We start from the raw sequence: 21,468 nt of genomic DNA, 5'->3' as shown, positions 1-21,468 counted from the left end.
TGTTTGAATAGACACACATTCACACACAGACATCATTGCTTTGTTATATATAAAAATATAAGAAAGCAATAATTCCTAGCAATGTATTATGTAACCTGAAACTGTTTCATTTCCAACTAGCATGGCAAGTTTAACTACTGACCCATTGGTGAAATGTTAGGCATTTGATGATATTTATGACTTGTGCACTTTTAGAATGGTGCTTAGAGAAGCTGTGTTATTTGGAGGGTCGCACCCATGGCTCATGTTGATGATGCAGCCAGAATCTCCTCCACCCCCATCAGCTAAAACGCATATTTCTAATGAATGGATACAATGTTCATGAATGAAAGCCCCCCCCTCCCTTTAAGCTATTTATTTTGAATGGAATTTTCAATTGTTTTATTCCTATTTCATTTTAATATCTACCCAGTTTATGCATTCAACTCATAAAACTGTAAGTGGTTGCACCTGGTTCTTCTACAAAGAAAATAGTTGTGAAGTAATCGTAATATCGTCTTTTGCTACCCATCATTGACATGGCAGCTAGCAGTGAAAACAGTCACTGCACAAAACCTTTAAAAAAGAAGTTCTGACAGAAAATATCATTGTGTGTGTGTGTGTGTGTAATATATAAATATAAACAATATTGATACACCATTTCTCATTAGATCACTGAAGTTAAGCAATAATAAGCCTGGCCAATACCAGATGGGTGACTATTTGGGAATACTAGGTACTGTACATATTGCAGCGGGGACCTATAATTTCCGACTTAATATCTGGGAGTATGTTTAAAAACCACTAAAAGAGATGCACCCTCAGTCTTTGTGAAAACAGGAGAAAGAAAATTCTGATGTAAATAAAACCTGAGGTCTACTGTCTGCTCTGTCTGTAGCAAATGTTTGCATTGACTGAAATTAACAGTTGTTCCCCCCCCCCCCAAACAATGAGGATGGTTTTTACACAAAGCTTTCACCACTATAAACAAATCTGCTGTAATGGATTTGGGATAACTTAGTTGTTGTGTGAAGCTCATACATTGAAATTGACCGGAAAGTCTTTATTTTTATAAATATATATATATATATATATATATATATATCTGAGAGAAAAATACTAGCAGAGAGACCTCACGTTGCCCAGGATTGAATGAGAATCTACAAATGTTCCACACTTCCAAAACTTTTATTGTCATCACAATTGGTGAAAATCACATTTTTTAATCAAATTGATTGTACGCTCTATTCAGGGACCCACCGTGTGCACCAGGAGAAAGCTTCACATCCTTGTGACTGAGTTTACAATATATTGTAGTCTACATTAAAGAAAACCTATTTTATAAAATTATTTTTACATAATGGCTTGAATTAAAGTTTAAAATCCAAAAGTCAAGTATCATGGTTCAGTTGTGCTTTAAACAGAAACATTCATTTCGAACACGCCTGTGTCTTATCAAAGAACCTACTGTTGATTTTATATGCCTGCCCGTCTGCTTGTGCAATAATAAAATTTCTGAAATGCACTTGTAATGTTAAGGTGTATCAGGGTGTTAACTTTGGTCAAAATCAGACCGCTGGTGCTACCAGATCAGGCTGTCTGAAGATATTGGCTTCCTGAGACGAAATGCATTTATGCCTTTTGTTTTTCTACTTCCTTTTGCAAAATTTAATTATGTTCTACAAAACCAAAAACAAAACCCCACCATTTCCCTCTTTCCCTTCTTCTCCATTTCCCCTTTCTCTTTCTATCTCCCCACTTTCCTAACTTAAAATGTACCAAACATTAATACCCGTTTCCCCTCTCCCATTGCAAAACTCATTCATGTTCTGCAGGGCAGGGAACAAAAATAGTAAAATCCACTATAAAACAATCAACCCAAACTAAACATTACAAACTAGCGATTGAAAATACAAAGAGCTTGAAGAATAAAAACCTTCTACAAAATAACTGAATGCGACATGAATACTATTTCCAAAATAACTGGATTTGGCATTAAATAACCTGAAAAGGGTTGATATGCCATAAAAGAAAACAATCAAACCAAAATCAGACTAATCCTTCTTTAATTGGATTTGTTCAATTCTTGATTTTTAGTACTTATTGTAGGTATTGTGATACAAAACGTATCTAAGAACACTTCCAGACACATAAAGTATATTTCTATGAAATTTCTAATGAATCAGCCCAACCGTTTCAGAGTTCATAGGGAAGTCTCTCTCTCACTCACTCACACACACACACACACACACACACAAAGTGCCTTATATAATATATATATATATATATATATATAGTTGGGAATAACATCATATGCAAAAGTATAGTAAGAAGTAAGGGCAGTATTTTTTTTTTTTTTTTTAATGGATTTGTCTGATTCTCTGTATTGTTAAAAATTATTTGATCCCTAATCTCGTATGGGTTTCATATATATTCATTTAACACATTATTTTTTATTATTGCTATTTTATTTATGATTTATTGGAAAAAAAATTGCATAATATAAAACAATTTTTTAAATGATATTTTAAAAATAATTTAATTATGAAATTCAATCTACGATAATGCATTTTAGTTCAATCATAAACAAGCCAACAATTCAATCTTTTTTGTTAATGGTTAAAAAATATTAAATGAGGACTTTGTGATCTTTAGAGATTTAAAGGGAATTTAGAAGCATTTGAACTGTTGAATAGAAAGTTGTTTTTGGTTTTAAAATGCAAATCCACACAGATTGAAAGTTAAAGTATAATTGTTGTGCCAGTCAATTAATGCAATCAAATTGTTATAAAACTAATTATTTTTGGTAGTTAAGAAAAAAAAGGCTTATGCTATTAAAAGAATATGAAACAAAATAACTTGGAAAGAAAACCTTGTAATTCCAATGTATTCCTTCTGAAAATGACTCCATATTTTCTTTGCTGTTTAAGCTTCTTTTCAAATTGAGGAAAGGGGGATAAAAAACTCTGGAAAGATAGTTTTAGTAGTGCTCTATTTATTTAGATGGTCTTAAAATGAGAGTAATACATTTAAGTTAACAGCATTACATTTGGTAAGTGGCTATCAATTAAAAAAAATTTTGGGTTTGTATTACTGTACACATAGATTCGAAAAAGTTGTCAAAAAACAAATATATAACAAATAAATATTATCAAAGGCAAGATAAGTTACTTTTCTACCAAACTGGATACATTTTTTTTGTTTTTATTCAATGTAACATGTTTATTCAGCTAGAAAAACATCCAGTGTTTACCGATGTATTGGAAAATTCAAAATGGCGCCCGACACTCTCTTTAACATTGTAAGTTTGGGAAAAGGTGTTATAAATAATAAGCTAGACAAAATACTATTAAAAAAACACCGAATATATGTCAACATATGTCACGGTAACATATATTGAGCGAGTTTCTAACAGTATTTTGTATAGTTTATACTTCATAATCACCATAACTTAAAAGTGAATATTTGTTTCTTGGTCGAGTTATGTTACATGGGGGTGAGTGGGAGTGAAAATTTTAATAGTCTTCAATTATAAAATTCATTAAGATGTAAGGGAGACAACTTGATTCCTCCCTAAATAAAATAGCAACACGTTTGTACAAAAATGATAATCTATTTTTCCCTACACACAGAACAATATCTATTTTTTGCATAAACTCTGACCTTGTGTGTTTAAACTCAGACTCTTTCTCTTAATGTATCTTATTGTTTTTTCTCAAGTTTTCACTTTATGTCACATCTATTGGCTTATTTTTCCCAGATTCTAATCATCCCATTGTTTGTTCGGTTAAATTTATCTAATTTTTAGTCAGAATTCCAAATTAAGTTCCGTTTGATGCATTATGATGAACCATATCTATCATTATTCATCTTGACCTTAGGTCCTAGATATGACCTTAAAAGACGTTCAGTGGTGAGGCCTCATTTGGGGAGTATGGGGAATGTGGAGCTGCCCATTAATTATCATTCCTCTCAGGTTCACTATGGTAATTTTTTTTTTTTTTTTTTTTTTAATTTCATTTTCATCCCAAACAAAGCACAGTGCCACTTTGATGTAGGGAGCTACTATCGGGGACATAAGTTGCAAGGATATTATGCAGGGAGATGAGCAGCAAGATGTCTGTTCACTTTACACTTGAACTTCTGCATGTCAGTACAGTAAGGAAAGCAGAATCCCAGAAGGAAGTTCCAAAGTCTAGCAGTTTTGAGGAAGAAACTGTTGGAGTAGAAGGCTTTCTTACATCTGGCGATCTCTACTGTGAAGTGGTGGGATTTAGCTGCTTGTTGGGTTTGTCGAGGGTATTTACATTGAGGGGGTACAAGTACTTGTAGTTCATCAGAGTATTTACCATTAAAAATACTTGTAGAACAGGCAGAGGGATGCAACATTTCGTCGATGGGGCAGAGGCTGAAGCTTAGATGACAGTTCAGGACCTATCAGATTGATGACTCTCTTTTGAACCCTGTCCAGGAGTGGCAAATGGTGGTCTTATAGAGATATAAGATACTCTCAGGCATAAGTAGCTTTCTAGCACGGTAGAGAGAGTCCAGATAAGGAGTTTAAAAGAAGTACTTTCAGGTAGTGTGTCTTTAACCATTGCTATTGGTGATAGAAAATGTTTCTTGTAATTATTGAAGGAAACAATCTTAGTTTTGGCAGCATTGAATGTGACCATCCATCTATGTTTCCATTCCACTACAGATTGGAGGTCTTCATCTCGTGTTTCTGCTATTTCCTTAGATATGTATTCATTTGTTTCCCCTCATGCCTGTTTTAGACTATGGTGTCATCAGCAGATATACTCATCTCAAAGACAATTTTATCAGGGAGGTCATTTATGAATATTAGGAATAATAAAGGTCCAAGGATATCATATATATTTATATCATATTGTTTACATCTACGACTGTCGAGGATAACCTGGATTCTTCTCTTACTTAAGAAGGGTTTAATTATGTTAAGTATGCGTTCAGTGATACCATATGATCTGATTTTCCTGAGAAGACTATCATGCCATACCCTGTCAAAAGACTTAAATATATCTAGGGCTACCACTCTACCCTCCTTGCTTTGTCTATTGAACAGTATATATGTTCAGAGATTACAGTTAAGATATCAGCTGTTGAACGGGCTTGCCTAAATCCATATTGTTGGTTGGTCAGAAGTTTAGCAGCTGTAAGATGATGGATTAGAGCTTGGTTAATTATGGTTTCAAATATTTGGGCAAAAAGTGGGAGGAGGCTAATGGTGCGATCATTTAATGGGACAGTTCTTTTGCCAGAATTCTTGAAAACTGGTACCACAGAAGCAGTTTTCCAGCAATCAGGAAAGCAAGATCCATTAAGGCATTTGTTGTAAAGTTTGGAGAGAACAGGAGCAACCTCAGCGGAGAATTTTTTTAATAGCACAGCCAGGATGAGATTGGGTCCACATGCTTTAGAGGTGTCAAGGTTTTTTTATGATATCATGCACCTGAGAAGGGGTGATTTTCAGATCATCTAGTGTGGCATCTGTCCGCAAAGGAAAATCAGAGAGGGAGTGGTTTGTTGGGTAGAATGTGGAGTTTGATACAAACCGACTGGCAAGCATGTTAGCCTTCCGAGTTGCCGTGCAAACAACTTCATAATTGTTGGATAGTGGGGGGGTATTGTTGATTGCCTATTATTTACTACACTGTTGTAATATCTGTTAGAGCACCTGGTGCTACCGGATTAGGTTGCCTGAAAATGCTTCCTGATGAAAAATGTACCAAACATTTTTTTTTTTCCTTTCTCTTTTACAAAACTCAATCATGAACAGAAATAAAAAATTATCATTTACAAAACAGACAAAACTCCACGAATAAAATTTTTGAAGATATCAAGAACTTGAAGCATAAAACCTTTTCCCCAAATTACTGGAGTCAACATTAAACCAAACCAAACCTTATTGACATTGGGTTAAAAGAATGTTGTGGTTTCTGATATTTCTCCATTGGTTTGAAAATAATCCTTTTCACTTTTCAATTATTTTTTCATTATGTGGCTTTGAGTTGACACGATTTCATCTAACCTTAGCTATTCCTCATTTTTATAATATTTGAGACATCTATCTTTTTTTTTTCTTTAGTGAGTTCTTCAGCTGATGGCGCTCCATTTTTTTACTACTTTGTTTTCTGTTGAAGAGGAAAGCATACAGTACTTCCCTTGTTGTTACTTGGAAAATATATTTTGCATTAAAACCAATCAATGACATCATTGGATATTAATATTGATCTTGATAAATGGTCACAATGCATTGGTATCAATTCTATTTGAAAACATTCTGATACTGTCTCTACCTCAACATCAAATGATGTTACGAACAATTTGAAATCCTTTTTATGCAGACAAAAGAAATAATTTGGTAAAAAAAAGTTCGTCCCCCCCCCTAAATAGTTGTAATGGGATTATTGATTAAAATAAGAGATGTTCAAAAAAAAAAAAAAGAAAGTAAAACATTCTTGCTTTGATTTTCACTTGATGATGATGATGGTTTTAAATAGATTTCCCCCCAAGCTTTAAAGATGGAATCCTTGAACTATGTATACATACTAAAGAGCAGATATCTTAAGACCGAGTGGTTAGCCTGTTTGTTTCCTCACTGCCAACAATTGGGTGTGGTTTAGAAATGTCTTAGAGTTTGCTGTGAAAGGTCATCAAGTGCACTGAACTGTAGTTCTTTTTTCTTTTCTGAATAGCACTTATTTACAATGATTGGGTCAGAAGTAGGTGTATGAAATGCGCGCGCATACACACACACACACACACACACACCTACTTCTGATCCAATCATTCTAAATAAGTGTGTATGTATGCTCGTAGGATGGAGATTAACTTCAAATATGGCAACACAGTACACAATTTTTTTATGCTTTTTTTTTCCTACACAATACAATAAAGTAAAATGATATGTCCTTTGTCTGCATATATAAAACTAACTGTACATACACGGCGTTGTCTGGGAGTCTTTTTTTTTACTTTCATTATTGTATGGATTTTTATTTTTTTTTTTAGATAGCATTTTGTAAATTCAATTTTTATCGTTTGGTCATTAATTAATTGAAGCAGATTGTTATAAAACTAATTTTGTTAGTAATGTAATGTTTTAATCTCTATAAAATTATTGGATTAAAATAGCTTCAAAAGGTTTATGGTTTGTTAAAAAAATTTATTGAAAATAATGACTTTCTATTTGACATTTAAATGCTTCCAAATTCCTTTCAAATTTAAGTCATAAAATAATTGTTTTATTTTTTTTAATTTAACAAAAGATGAAAAGGGCTGATTTTTTTATTTTTTACAAATAAATCCAAATGCATTCTGATGAGTTTAATTTCGTAATTAAATTATTTTTAAGTACGACTTTTTAAACAGTTTGTTTTATCACTTTATGCCATTCCATTTTTTATCTCATAAAAAGAAAATGTAATAAAATTGTAATTCATGTAAAGGCCAGAAATAGGCACATAAGTCGTTTAATGATTTTATTAATATACAACCCAATTTCTCCCGGCATCATGTGGTGTTTTATTTAATTGCATCAAGCATAATTAACATAAATATATATTTTGTTGATGACATGGAGGTAGAAATATTTCGGATGCGACAGTTGATAAAAAATAAGCTTCACAAAAACCTATTCAACTGGAAATGACGTCACTGAAATTGGAAAGTACCATAGTGTGCAACTGTGCTCTCTCTCACTCTATGATCACGAATCCAAACACTATTTCAATGGTCTTCTTTTTTTTTTTTTCTTCTTCTTCTGGCCATGTTGGCGTCTCACATAGATGACTGCTAAGCAGTGTGCACTTATTCGCAATTCTAAAAATAAAATAAAACACAAACCCGAGAGAAACAAAAGACTCCAACACATTCTGTACATATCAGCTGGGTGCGTGTGGGACACCACTTCAAGAAACCACTCTCTAAGCAGTAATGTCCACATCTACACAGTGGTTGTCGGTTGACATCAGCTCATCTCAATCTGCTTTGAGTCACAACATATGTTCCACTGTCACAACTTTCCTCAACTCTAGCAAAGTCAAGACAACCCATAAACTGTCTTAGTCTGTAAGCTGTCATAAAATTCATTATCACTCTTAAAGCTGCTCATAAACACCAAACATTGACTTCTATTGTCCGGTCCTTTTATTCCCATTCACTGCCACACCTTGATTAACAATCCCATTTCAGCTTCCTTTCCATTGTTCTGATGATCAACTTATTTCCCTTTTTTTTTTTTTCTCTTTTTTTTCTTTTTTTTTTTAAACACTTTAGAGGAGGGAAGTGTCAATAGCATCATAATAGATGCTTATCTCGAAAAAACTACACCATAATAGTGGGATTCAAAATTTTTAATATTGAATCTCAAGGCAAACCAATGATTTCTACTTAATTGTAATGCAAATATCCAAAAATCATGAAAAACAATAAGGTTGAAAAAATTATTAAAAAAAACTTTTTTTTAATTTTTTTATTACGAAAATTAGCAAAATAAAATGTTTGACTAAACAAAAAACATTAGAGAGGTCCAAGGGGAAGTAACTAGCAATATAACTATTGCTAATTTTTTAATAAATTGTGCATTAACAATCATAAATGAGCTACTTGCCTTGATTTTACCATAACTGAGTTACTTACCTTGTTATGTCATATATTCCTCCCAAAAATATGGCAATGGTTTTTTTTACAATAAAGATTGAAAACTCGTGTATTTTAAAGAAATCTGGTCATATTTAAGTACTTCTAACATGCCAATTAAATAAATATCATTGATTTTAGTTGTAATTTACATAAAAAAGGCAGTATATATCATTGTTTTTTGTTTTTCAAATCAATTTGTTTTGTTTTCCGAATTTCACCATTAGAATATAGCTGCACCAAAAATTTATATATTAGTTGCATATAAGTAAGTCACAATTCCTCTTGTTTCGGCCACTGAGCAATACTTAAAAAAAATAAATAAAAGAAATATGCTTAAATTTCTCCTTACAATTCCAAGACGGCCGTTTCTATATTCACCCAATCTGTTTATTATTCTCTGATCACAAATCTGTTTGAAAAGAGAACCCATTTTTATGTAGTTTTTATTCAATGTCCCTAGAAAGCATTTAGAATTTGCATTGTTGTTACATTATTCCGGTAAACATCAAAGAATTCTCAATAGCGGAGGAGATACAATCAAACATATTCTAAGTGATTGTAACTAGTGGTGCGACGATGAATTGGAATCGTTAATCGTAAGAAATCAGAATCGCATCGTTAAAAAAATACCTTAGATTTACGATTCTTTCATTACGATTCTCTTATATTTTTTAAGTTGAACTGTTTGAATTGAGATTAATGCTGTCAAAAATTTAAGATAAAAACGTCATAGAACTTTTCATAACATATTTAATGATATACAAGAATTTTATTAACAACTTCAAAGGTAATCTTTATTTATCTTAATGAGTTTTCTTATTCCGTCACATATATAGGCGCTGTCTGTCTGTTTCAAAACTTCAAGCCATGATTAGTTATGTTTGCACTGTTGTGAAACTTTAGGGGCTGCGAGGTAACATTGTTTTCATTTGTGAGCGAAGTTTATTTATGTATAAAACAGCCTAACTACGTTAAGTCCATGAAAAAGTTGATGAATACTTAACCCTTAGAGAAAAGATTTTACAGTGCTCTCATTGCAAGTAAATCGTTAAAAATAAGTGTTTTTTTCCAACTGGTAACTTTTAAAAAAGGGGGGGTACTTCTACACTTTATCGCCGAAACTGGAGACGCCATTTTATTTTGTTCACCTATCGTTGAAATCAAAGGGAAGAATCCATATTTTAAACTATGACCGAAGCATGAAATAAATAAATAACAAAAAATTAAACAAGATAATGATTTTTCAGTTTCATTTAAATTAATTTGTTGACCCTTCAAAGTTGCTTTAATTCAAAAAAATGTTTCATTAAAATTATGTTTGAAAAAAAAAAAAAAAAAAAAAAAACTCTTATAAAAATCCAATGTTGCTTTCATTACAAAATTGTTTTATTAAAATTATATTTTCTTACGCAAACTTTTCAATAAATGTTTTTACAATTATATTTTGATAAATTTTTATTTTTTTGGTTTTAAAATGGCGCTCACCCAGTTTAGACAATTATGAATGTCATTTACATTTTCTGTTTTTAATAAAACAAATATTTATACGTTTCATGAAAAACTTTCCCGTTTCATTAATTAAATTAAAACATTTCCAATTAAACAATTACAGATGTTCTTTCACTTTCTTTTACTTTTTTTCATAGTTCTTTCCAGAAGTAATTAATATCTTACCGACACTCTTCCTTTAGTAAAAGAATAAAAAATCTCATTAGTAAATGAAAAATGTCTTGTCAACCTTTTATATTTTTGAAAAATAAAACAAGCAAAATCAAATTATTTAAACAATAAAGAGTTTAATAGAACAATATATGTACTTTCTATTTTCTGAACGAAGGTTGTTTCAGGAAATATTTCTAAAACTAAAGTGAAACTGATTATGTGGTATCAGTTTGCAAAACTTTTTTGAAGTCCCAAAAACAAAAACGTTAGAACTACATATTATGCTGACTGACCGCTTAAGATCTTTCGAAAACTACAAAAGAAAACAATCATTTTGCTATCTGTTTAATAAATGCGGTAAGTGAATTTAATCTTTTTTCTTTTAGAAATTTACATTTCATTAAAATATTCTTCGAATGAAGCAATTAAACGTTTTCTTTTTGGAATTCTTTGCACAACAAAAACAAAAAACATGTGAAAAATTTATTAAAAAGGAAAACAGTTTAACTTTAAAAAAAAAAAAAATTCTTTTAACCCTAACTTTGCAAACGAACTAGTCACTCAGAGCCATTCAACTAAAGGACTGTAGGGGCTTGGTCAACATTAACTGATGCCTGGTATCACAGTCATGATGTGAGCATAGGTAAATGTTTCCCAACCCCTAACAAAAAATAAAAAGATTGTCAGAAACAGCATTAAAGTGGAGGCGATTTCAAACAGATGTCGGAAATTTTCTGTTTCTATGTAAGCGTTTCATGTGGGCTGACATTATCTGCCTGATAGTCAGAGACCCGAACCTTGGATTAACCACTAAGGAGGCTGTCCTATCAGCAGGTGCAAAATACCGGGGCTGCTGTATTGCCATTTGGTGAATGGATTCTGGACCATGCAGTAGTCTCTGGTAGAGCCTCTCGATGCCATGCTAGTGGGTAATTGTTACGGCTTTACCTTATGTGCTGCAAAAAAAAAAAAAAATTCCTGTTTTTTGCTCTCTTACTTTCCCTCTCTGTCTTGCTCCAACCAAATCTATCAACCTGTTCCACAAATCCCAAACCTCAACATGACAAATCTCCAGAAAAAAAAACACAAAAAAACCTAGAATCTCATCCTCCAACGTAGACCCCTACTACCATGTCTCGTTCTCCAACATCAGGGATCTACATTCCAACCTTCCAGAGGTTGAAACACAATTACAGGAGACAAAACCGGACATATTCTTTCTAAGTGAAACTGGCATAGGGCCGACCACTTCCCTAGATAAGTTCATAATTAAAGGATACTCTGACTTAACATCTAAATCTGACCCCCAAGATCGCTAAATTAAAGATGGCTTTCCATGTGGTAGGGATATCTCCAGAGAAGACCCTAATTTACCTTATATGTGCTTCCGAGTTGCACTAGCTTACACCACTGCATTTATATTTGCCCTCTATCGCCCCCACAACAGTGGGGTTACTATCTTAAAAGAGTATATCTGAGAAAATTGACCACATACTGTCTGCTCATCCTTCGGCTAACATTCACATTTATGGTGAATTCAATATCCATAATGTGGAATGACTGACCCACTCAAATAAGACCGATGACGAGGGAAGGTTCTGTCATGATTTTGCCATTGCCTATAACCTCACTCATATTGTTCACGAACCCACCCGTGTGCCCGATACTACCAGTCAGTATGCAAGCCTTCTAGACCTTTTTCTCACAACTTCCCCTGAGCTTTGTTCATGTTCCGTTCTATCTCCTCTGGGATCCTCCGACCACTCCGTTGTATCAGTTAAGATAAAAATGAAATGTAGTAAGTCTTCAGACGTACCTCTCCACCATACTGTATATCGATACTCTATGGCTGACTAGGATAGCTTCTGTACATTCATATCTGATCTACCTCTGCATTCCATGTTTAAAAAGGATGTGTGTTCTATAGTATCAGACCTGACAGAATGGTTAATTGTGGGCATAGACCGATTCATACCATCTAAAAAATTCCAACAAAAACCTAACAGCCAGCCATGGTTCTCCCCAGAATGTGCTGCTGCCATCGCGCACAGAAATCACTTTTTCCATAGCTACCAACGTAATAGATGTACTGAGACTAAAGCTGCTTTCAGGACTGCTAGTAACCACTGTAAAAGAGTAATAAAACATGCAAGAGAGCTATATGCTCAGTCCGTTAAATCCAAAGTAGCTCAGAAGCGGCTTGGCTCCCACTAGTTTTGGCAAATAGCAAACAGGATCCTGAACAGAAGTGTGCATTCTATCCCAACCATTATCAATGGACCTGAGGTCGTCTGGTCAGTATCAGACAAGGCCAGATTATTTGCCAAGAACTTTGCAGCTAATTCTACCTTATGCGATTAAGGCCATCAACTCCCCATATTTCCTCCTATAACAGACAATAGCTATGCAACATACAAATATCTGTGCGTGAGGTCGCCAAGCTAATCAAGAACCTTGATTCCAGTAAAGCAACTGGCCCTGACAGTATTCCAGTTATAGTGCTGAAAAAGCTTCAACCAGAACTTGCCCCCATACTTACCAAACTGTTTAAGCATTGCCTTAAGGAGAAGTGCTTTCCAACACCCTGGAAAACCTCATCAGTATGCCCTGTATTTAAGAATTCAGGCGAAAAGTCATCTCCCTCTCAGTACAGACCAATAAGTCTCCTGTGTGTCATGAGTAAGTTATTGGAATCCATATGAAATAAAGAAGTAGTCAACCACCTCAGCAGAAACAACTTTCTTGGTGACATGCAATATGGTTTCCGCTCCGCAAGATTTACAGCAGATGTGCTAATGATTATATTCCATAGGATTAGTTAATCTCTTGACAAAGGCTTCCTTTCCAGGGCAATTGCTCTTGACATATCAAAGGCCTTCGATAAGCTATGGCATAAGGGCATACTTCACAAGATTTCCAGCTATGGTATAACTGGAAATGTTTTCTCAATTATTAAATCATTTCTCTCTGATAGGTTCATAAGAGTAGTGGTTGATGGGCAGAAATCAGAGGCCCACAGTATTAATGCTGGAGTCCCTCAGGGGTTCATCCTGGGCCCAACTCTCTTCCTGATCTACATCAATGATCTCCCAAAACACATATTTAAATTATTCGTTGACATCTATGCTGATGACACGACCATCTATGCAACACATCAAAGGCCGTAAATGACAAAGTTCTCTTTGATTCTCTCTCCTCTGATCTTCAGCGCGTGGTACAGTGGGGGAAGAGGTGGCTGGTTACTTTTATTGTATCCAAAACCAAGCTTCTATCTTTATGTCATCAACGCTCTGATCCCCATCTGGCATCATTTGAAATGGATACCTCTCGTCTTGGGGAGGCTCCATGTTTTGACAAGCTTCTGAGCTTGACCTTTACTCCTGATCTGAAATGGAACACGTACATCAGGACGCTGGGAAAATGGTGGGATCCTTCTACCGCTCCAGAAGATATCTCACTACTGATTCAATTCTCTATCTGTATAAAAGCCAAGTACGTCCAAGGATGGAGTACTGCTGCCACATCTGGGCAGGAGCTGCTAAAAACAGCCTATCCTGCCTTGACAGAGTACAAAATAGACTTCGTGGTTTAGTGGGGGATGCCCTTTTCTATTCCCTGCAACCTCTCTCTCACAGAAGAGACGTTGCGAGCCTGTCTTTGTTCTATCGTTATTTCCATGGCAAGTGCTCGTCTGAGCTCCAATCTCTCGTCCCCCCCTCACCAATCTTTCACAAAAAAACACCCATCTAGCTGAAACTACTGTCATTAATTTTCCCCACTCTTTATCTGTGCCTAAATCCAAACGTAGATTCCATGAACAAAGATTCTCTTCCGTTTGCCTGTTTCCCACCTGACTACAGCTTGGATGTCTTCAAGTCCAACATAAATAAATTCCTGACAAACCGCTCTCTTAAATAAGACACCCTATCAAATATCCAATACTAATGATTACTACGATACTATCTCATTGATTACTGTACACGCAATAACCTTTATCCCCGAGTGGCTTCCGGGCCTTGGTAAGTGGTGACCTCCATGTAAAAAAAAAAAAATGACTTTTATCTAATAATAGAAATAAACAATTACCAAAAATTTACTTTTTTATAAAGAAATAAAAATGTAAATTAAGACATTAAATAAGAATAAACATTAAAAGACGATAAGTATATAATTATATAATAAAAATATAGAAATAAACCAAGCTATTTAGATTTAAAAAATAACATTATTATTGTTAAAAATATTTTTTAAGTCAAATAAATAAATAGGAATAATTTGAGACGATTGAATATAAAAGGTTAAAAATTTAATCAAAGATTTAGTTATTCTAAAATTTCATTTAGAAATAAGAATATTCTAGAAAGTAAAATAAAAACCAGTTAGCGATTGAAGCTGCAACAAAAATGTTAAATTTTAAAGAGTTATCGAAGATAAAGAGAAAATAAAACAAATTTTTCACTGCACAAAAACTTTCGATTATATAATGGTATATTTCAAAACAACAATTTCATGGGAATCGGAATCGTACTTGGTATCGGAATCGTTAATCAATATTTTCCTGGAATCGGAATCAGAAAAAATTTAGGAATCATCCCAACACTAATTGTAACAAAATATAGGAATATTATCATGTACTTAACCACTATGCTATTTAAAGATATGCTTATCTCTCAAATAATAGACTACCTGAATCAATCAATTCCTGCTCTAATGGGAGGACCCAACAATAGAATTAAATAACGTTTCCTAATGACTTTTCTTGAAACACGTTGAATGACACAAAATGATTTATAGAGTTAACGTACAATAAAATAAAAAATCTCAATCATTATAAATGGAATTTATTGCTTCTCCTTCAACAAGAATATAAAATGAAATTTTTTTTTATGGGTCAAATTCCTTTTAGTTGACGCAATTGGCATCTTCATTGTGTTTGACGGCTACGGTTGAGATGACTGATAGCATGACATGGTAGATATTGATGGTTCTGTCAAAATCAATCTTGAACAATGTCTATTCACCTTTTTTTCTTTTTTTTCACGTATGACAAGTGCTCAATTGAGTTGCAATCTATGGTACCCCGCCCTGCAAAACATTCAAAACACTTATAACCACAACAACGATCAATAATTTCCCTATTCTATCTGCACCTAATCTAGAACTGTCCGCTTGTGGAACGCTGTATCATGGGTTTGTTTCCTAATTGACTGCAACATGGTTGTTTTCAAGTCCAATGTAAACAAGTTAAACCGTCCTCTTAAATAATCAAATTCTACTCAATTTTCAATTATGCTGTCTCATCAACCACCTTCTACTCATTAAGCCTTATCCTCTAGTGGCCTTCAAACCTTGATAAGTGGTGATTCCCTTGAAAAAAAGAACAAACCTTAACCTTCTACTTATATATTGTCCAATGCCGAGTCTTTCCTCTGCTACACATGAGCACTCTTATCATTATATAGTACAATCTGCACCGTCCAACACAAGCAGAACATTGTTCATCTTATCAGTGGCATATAGCTGCACGAAGATAATTGCAAGTTTCGAATAAGATCAAAATCCAGTGGTAAGGGGAAACCCAAGAAACCAATGTTTTTCCATAGTCCAGTGTGAGTTCAGCTTAAGTAGTCCAGTTTACCAAATTTCTCCTACTAACAATTACTGCGATATTGTCCCAGTGACTACTGTACATTCATTAACCCTTATTCTAGAGTGGCCTCCTTTGTTTTTAAAAAAAAAAAAAGAAGACTATCGTGTTCTCGAACGTATTGACATTTTATGCTTTAGATAGTTGTTGACCAGAGAAATGGATTCATTTTTGTCAGATCTTTTTAGTTTATTTTGCTAGGTGGCTATTCATTTTCTTGACCATTGAAGCCAAGTTTTGTCATTCCACTTACTAGCAGCTAGTTGTGACCTGATGATCGCCTGCATGATTGGGTTATGATAAAATAACATGAGTATTAAATGTAAATTAGTTAAGGTTTGTCTGCATGATACCATCATGTAGTATAGAAAGCGGAACCCTTAATATTATCCATCACTAGCTGTCTGGTCACATCAATCCCCAGTAATTTTCTTCTTGGTTTGATCTACTCTTGCTTGACTTTGACTCCGATCTCACTGAACTCTCTTAGGGGATCTCTGAGTCACCAACTGTCCCAAACTGAACATTGTCCATGAACTGTCCTTGTTATAAACTGTTGCACAACTCCTTGTCACTCCTAAAACTACTCGTATACTCTAAACGGCAATATGGGCTTTCATACATTCAATAGTCAAAATGGTTGACCGATCCTGACACCACGTGGATAGTTCAAATTGCGAAATGCGGATATAGTAACGAAATGTATTTTAATATATAAAAAGATAAAGTGATATAAAATGAAATAACGAAAGTGTAAAATTATTTCAAAATAACTATTTTATTTACAAATTAGAATTAGCATTTTGCCAAATTTATTAGACTCCACTCTCTCTCTCTCTCCACATGAATTGGTTAAGCTTTGAGGTTACTAGTGATTATTAGTGGTTTCGTATTTTGTATTTCACTATGTATGAACTAAAGTATATTAATTGTCATTAAAAATAATTAAAATAAATTAAATCAAAATAATTTAATGAACAGATCTCTTTTGAAAGATTTATATGGTAAATTGTAAGAAAAATGAAAAAAACATGAAATGAATGAATCGCTTTCAAAAGATTTTGGTAAGAAATTGTCTGAAAAAGAGAAAGCGCAACAAAAAGTCTGTATTATTTTTTTCTTTATTTTCTTAACTATTAAAACGCATTTCATTCCAAAATCCACATTTTGCCACTTTAAGCTTTCATGTGAGGTCAGCATTGGTCGGCCATGTTGTCTATTCAACTCGTGAAAGCCCATATTATCCTCTAGACATATTGACTTCCACTTTCCCAATCTCCAGCACACCTTGATTAACCATCCTATTTCATTTCCTTTTTATGTGCCTTGGTGACCAACTTTCTATACATTTGTTCTGCTGATAAACATTTATTTTTTTTTTTTTTTAATATCTTTAATTTTTTTTTGTCACTTTTTTTGTCTTTTCTTTTGTCTTTTTTTTTTTTTTACTTTCTAAAACTTTTCTTGAAGGGCTGTCGATAGCATCATAGTACAAGTATCACTTATCGAATGGCTTACACTTTTATTTGAAACTGTTTTGTATATTTCTGAAAATGATGTTTCACTTTTTGTTTGTTTATTCATTTTTTTTTTCTTTTTGTCTTTCAGGCGCTTGTTTAAGCATCGTCTCGTCATGCATCCAAATGTGTAAGACCATCAAGGATTTAGTGTACGACGTAACAAACACACGGCATCGTGACCGCCTCTCCATGTGCACTGAATCCGTGGACAAAGCAGCTGCACAACTGTCATCACTATTAATGCAGCATGATTTTGAGTTGAACACTAGTACAAGTAGCAGTAGCAGCAGCAGTTGCAGCAGTTCATCGCGTTCGTCTACGTCATTGAATTCATGTTGAACGTCTTCTGATGCAGCAGAACGATATTCTCAATTGCATTTTGGTGTTGTCGTTGTTGGTTCAAAACCTGATCCCCCACCTCACCCCCGCCACCAATCTTACCATACCTATCTATGGTCAAAGGTCGTGTATTGGTTATACCTGGCTTGTTGACTCTTTAAGTTTAACAGTCTGAGTTTATACTTTGTTCCAAAGTTTTGGATTTATCGGCCACTATTCAAACAAATGTCATCAGTTTTACTTGGGTCTGCAGAAAGATTTTGTACACAGACACGCATATATTCATAAGAGTCTGTAATCAGACAGGGAAGAACAACTTTGACAGCTTACGTTTAATTTGTGAGGTTAAGCATAGGAATAGTAACCAAGTGTCCTAAATACTAGCGATATAAAGTCAGCTCAGTAGTAGAGAGCTATATATAAAATGTGTGAGGCAATATGATTTATGGAAAAATTATTTATGTCGACTTCAAGAATTTAACATCAACAACTAATCTATACGATCGTTTCTGAGACCATACAAATTTTATTGAAGTAAATAAAATCTTTTTATCAACACCAAATAAAAAACTTAAACAAGATCAAGATTAAATCGAGGATAGCTAATATTAATGCAACAAATCATGAAGTTTATAATTAGTTTGGATCATAATGTTTACATTTTCTGTTTGTTGATGTTGAATTCTTGGAGCCTAAACAAATGATTTTTCCATAAATAATATTACTTCACATATATATATATATATATATATATATATATATAAAATTCAATCAGAGCAGCTTGAAATAAAGACAACAGATCTTATACGCATAAAAGGCTCAATACCCTTTCAAATGGAGCTTTTTATAATAATGTAGTTTATCTTAACATGGATGTTCGATGAAGCTGCAATAAAATGTTAAGATAATCCACATTTATTATTCATTATTGTTAAATTATTTATATAACAAAGACGGATAACACATGTATGAAAGGCGTTTTTTTAACATGAATAGGTTAGCAAAATAATTAATCTGGTGTAAAAAAAACATAAAAAAAAGCTAAATCTGATATCTAGAATGTTTTTCTTGTCTTTTACAGAAGGTGGTGTTTGATTAAGACTGCTGGTGAGCAATGATATAAAATACTGTTTTGTTTTTAAATCCCTGAAACAGTTTTTTATGGTATGGTAAACAACTGATGATTCCAAAAATAAGATTAGGACTAGCATAAATTCTTGGAAATAAACTAATACAGTGATTGCAAGAGATTAATGGACTTACAAGCAAAATAGTTTTCCAACAAAGGACTTGGGATTAAAAAATTTTTTTAATAGTTTTAAACGTTGAAAAACTTCTAAGGCTACATTGCGTCAAGATCACAAGATGAGAAACAGTCACTATATGCAATTGACTGTCAAACTTTAATTTTTATATGCTCTATCACGTATATTGAGCAGTCTACTCTTAGTATAACAGCTACTGTAGCTTTATTTATTAAGATAAAATATGGCGACTGTCTAGGAAAATGCACTCCTGTTTCAATCATAGATTTCATGGATGAAATCAGGATTGCATTTATATTGCTACTAACCTAATATTATAAATGTTGTGTTTTTCTCTGTTTGTCCGACCTCAATTAAAAACGAGGCTGTATACCAAGATGAAACAACTTTTCTACAGTAAAATTTTATAAGGCATCTGATGGTGGTGTTAGTTTTGTATGAAGGTGTATTACAATATTGTGGGGTCTGCGTTTGCACCAATTATAAACAGCAAAAGCAATATTTTACTTTGAAATTTTATTTATAACAAAACCCTGTAAGAAAATGAAACAACTTTATTGGCATGAGATTTTACAAAACAATCCAAAGATGGTAACTATTATTAATGCTTTGCACTTGGCTTTCAGGAATTTGTGATAAAATTTACCATAAAAATACTTGAGTGTTAAAAGTAATGGAATAAAAAACTTTTTTGGTTCTTGTCAAGAATATCCCCTATATTAAAAAGAAAATCATTTTTAAGCGATTAATGATAATTCATAGACATTGCAACATAATTCTTGCAAGTTTGAATTATTGAGTTATCTCCCTTTGTTTATTTTTTAATGTGTTAGGTAATTTTCAAAATGGTGGACAAGATGGCTGGTCTTCGGTTACTCATAAAATTTGATTTTTTTTTTATTTAAAAATAAATCTATTTGATCAATTTACATGATTTTGGGAATATGATGTTTTCTTTTGTCACGACTATGTACATCATACAGATTGTTCTTTATTTTTTAATATAGGGGCAATTCTAGACAGCCACCAACTTTTTAACCTTTTTACCAAATTTTTATACAATATGTTTTGCTTTTGTTTTCTATGTAAGATTCATTTTTATTTCTGCATAAGTTAGTTATTATGAAGCGCTACAAATGTGTCAGCTGTATTGTAATAAAAATTGAAAAATTTTCTCCAAAATATTAAAAATATATATAACAAAAAATATTTTTTACATTTTTTTTCTTAGTTGACAAATAGGAGCATGAAATCACTGATATTTTAATCATTTTTTTAAATAGAATTTTAGAAGTTTATGTATATATTTGATATCAATATTTAGGGTATAAAATGTTTATTAGAAACATTATAGAAGTTTGCATTCTTATATTTTAGATAGCGATATCAATGTATTTTGGAAATAATGTTAAATGATTATAATCATATTTTTAATAATATTTGGAGATAACATCTCTTTTTCAAGTGAATTGTTTCTTCCTCTTATTTTTTTTTTCTTTTTTTTGTATCTATTGTTACTGGATGTAATAATGTGGAATTAATACCACATGTCAGGCCGGATATCCAGTAACATTTGATACAAAAAATGAAACACCACTTTATACATTTTATTTTGAAAATATGCATTGGTATGAGTTTCAAATATATATATATATATATATATATATATATATATATATATACATACTAGACATTCTCGTGACCTGTTGGGTCATTGCGACTATGTAATCTACTTTGATTTCTCACACAGATCATCAGAGATTAATCAATAGCTAGTGATATTTTCTGGAGTTTGAGTGATAAGTTTCCTCAAATTTCCAGTACTTTCCACCTCTCTCGATAACCTTTGCAAATAACTTTGCATTATCACAACAGCTGTTTACCATTGATTTCTGGACAGCAGTGGCCATTAGTTTTCACTGGAATTTGGGTGGCAATAAATCTCCTAAGTTCCAATCTTGCTTGCACTCTGTCCTCAGTCTTCCATTCTCTTTGACCCTTCATAGTTATTTTGTGTGGTTGACCCTTCGCAGCTATTTTATTATAATTTTTATTATTATTGTTATTATATAGAACTATTATTATTCTTATATGGAAGTAAAAAAAAAAAAACTTGTTTTGCCATCATTTATGTGTTTATGGTATACAGAACCATGCCTGTAAATTAGATGACAACACTGGAATAAAAGAAATATTAAAGAATGTGAATCGACATGAAGTAAAAGGGTATGTAAAAGAAATTCATAGTTAATGTAGAATGGGTGACTTGTTCAGTTAATAAAAAATTACATCTAATCAGAACAATTAAAAGATTTTTTTGAACATAACTCAATACCAAAACTGAAATATATTTTAGCGTGTATCTTGTGTTATTAAAATATATATTTTA

General features: G+C 32.9%; 1 protein-coding gene across 1 annotated transcript in view; it reads left to right on the top strand.

The window, feature by feature from the left end:
• Nucleotides 1-18,918, top strand: part of LOC145288758 (talin rod domain-containing protein 1-like) — a 69,954-nt gene extending 51,036 nt beyond the window's left edge. The window contains exon 2 of the mRNA XM_080136354.1: nt 17,564-18,918. Coding sequence (XP_079992480.1) covers nt 17,564-17,814 — 251 coding nt within the window. The 3' untranslated portion in view covers nt 17,815-18,918. The remainder of the gene's footprint in view (nt 1-17,563) is intronic.
• The last annotated feature ends 2,550 nt before the right edge of the window (nt 18,919-21,468 follow it).

Source organism: Euprymna scolopes, chromosome 2, assembly GCF_053919585.1.
Source record: "Euprymna scolopes isolate OS-2025 chromosome 2, ASM5391958v1, whole genome shotgun sequence".
NCBI classification, from domain to species: domain Eukaryota; kingdom Metazoa; phylum Mollusca; class Cephalopoda; order Sepiida; family Sepiolidae; genus Euprymna; species Euprymna scolopes.
The sequence above is the reverse complement of the archived record's forward strand: the minus strand, read 5'-3'. Positions and strand labels throughout refer to the sequence as shown.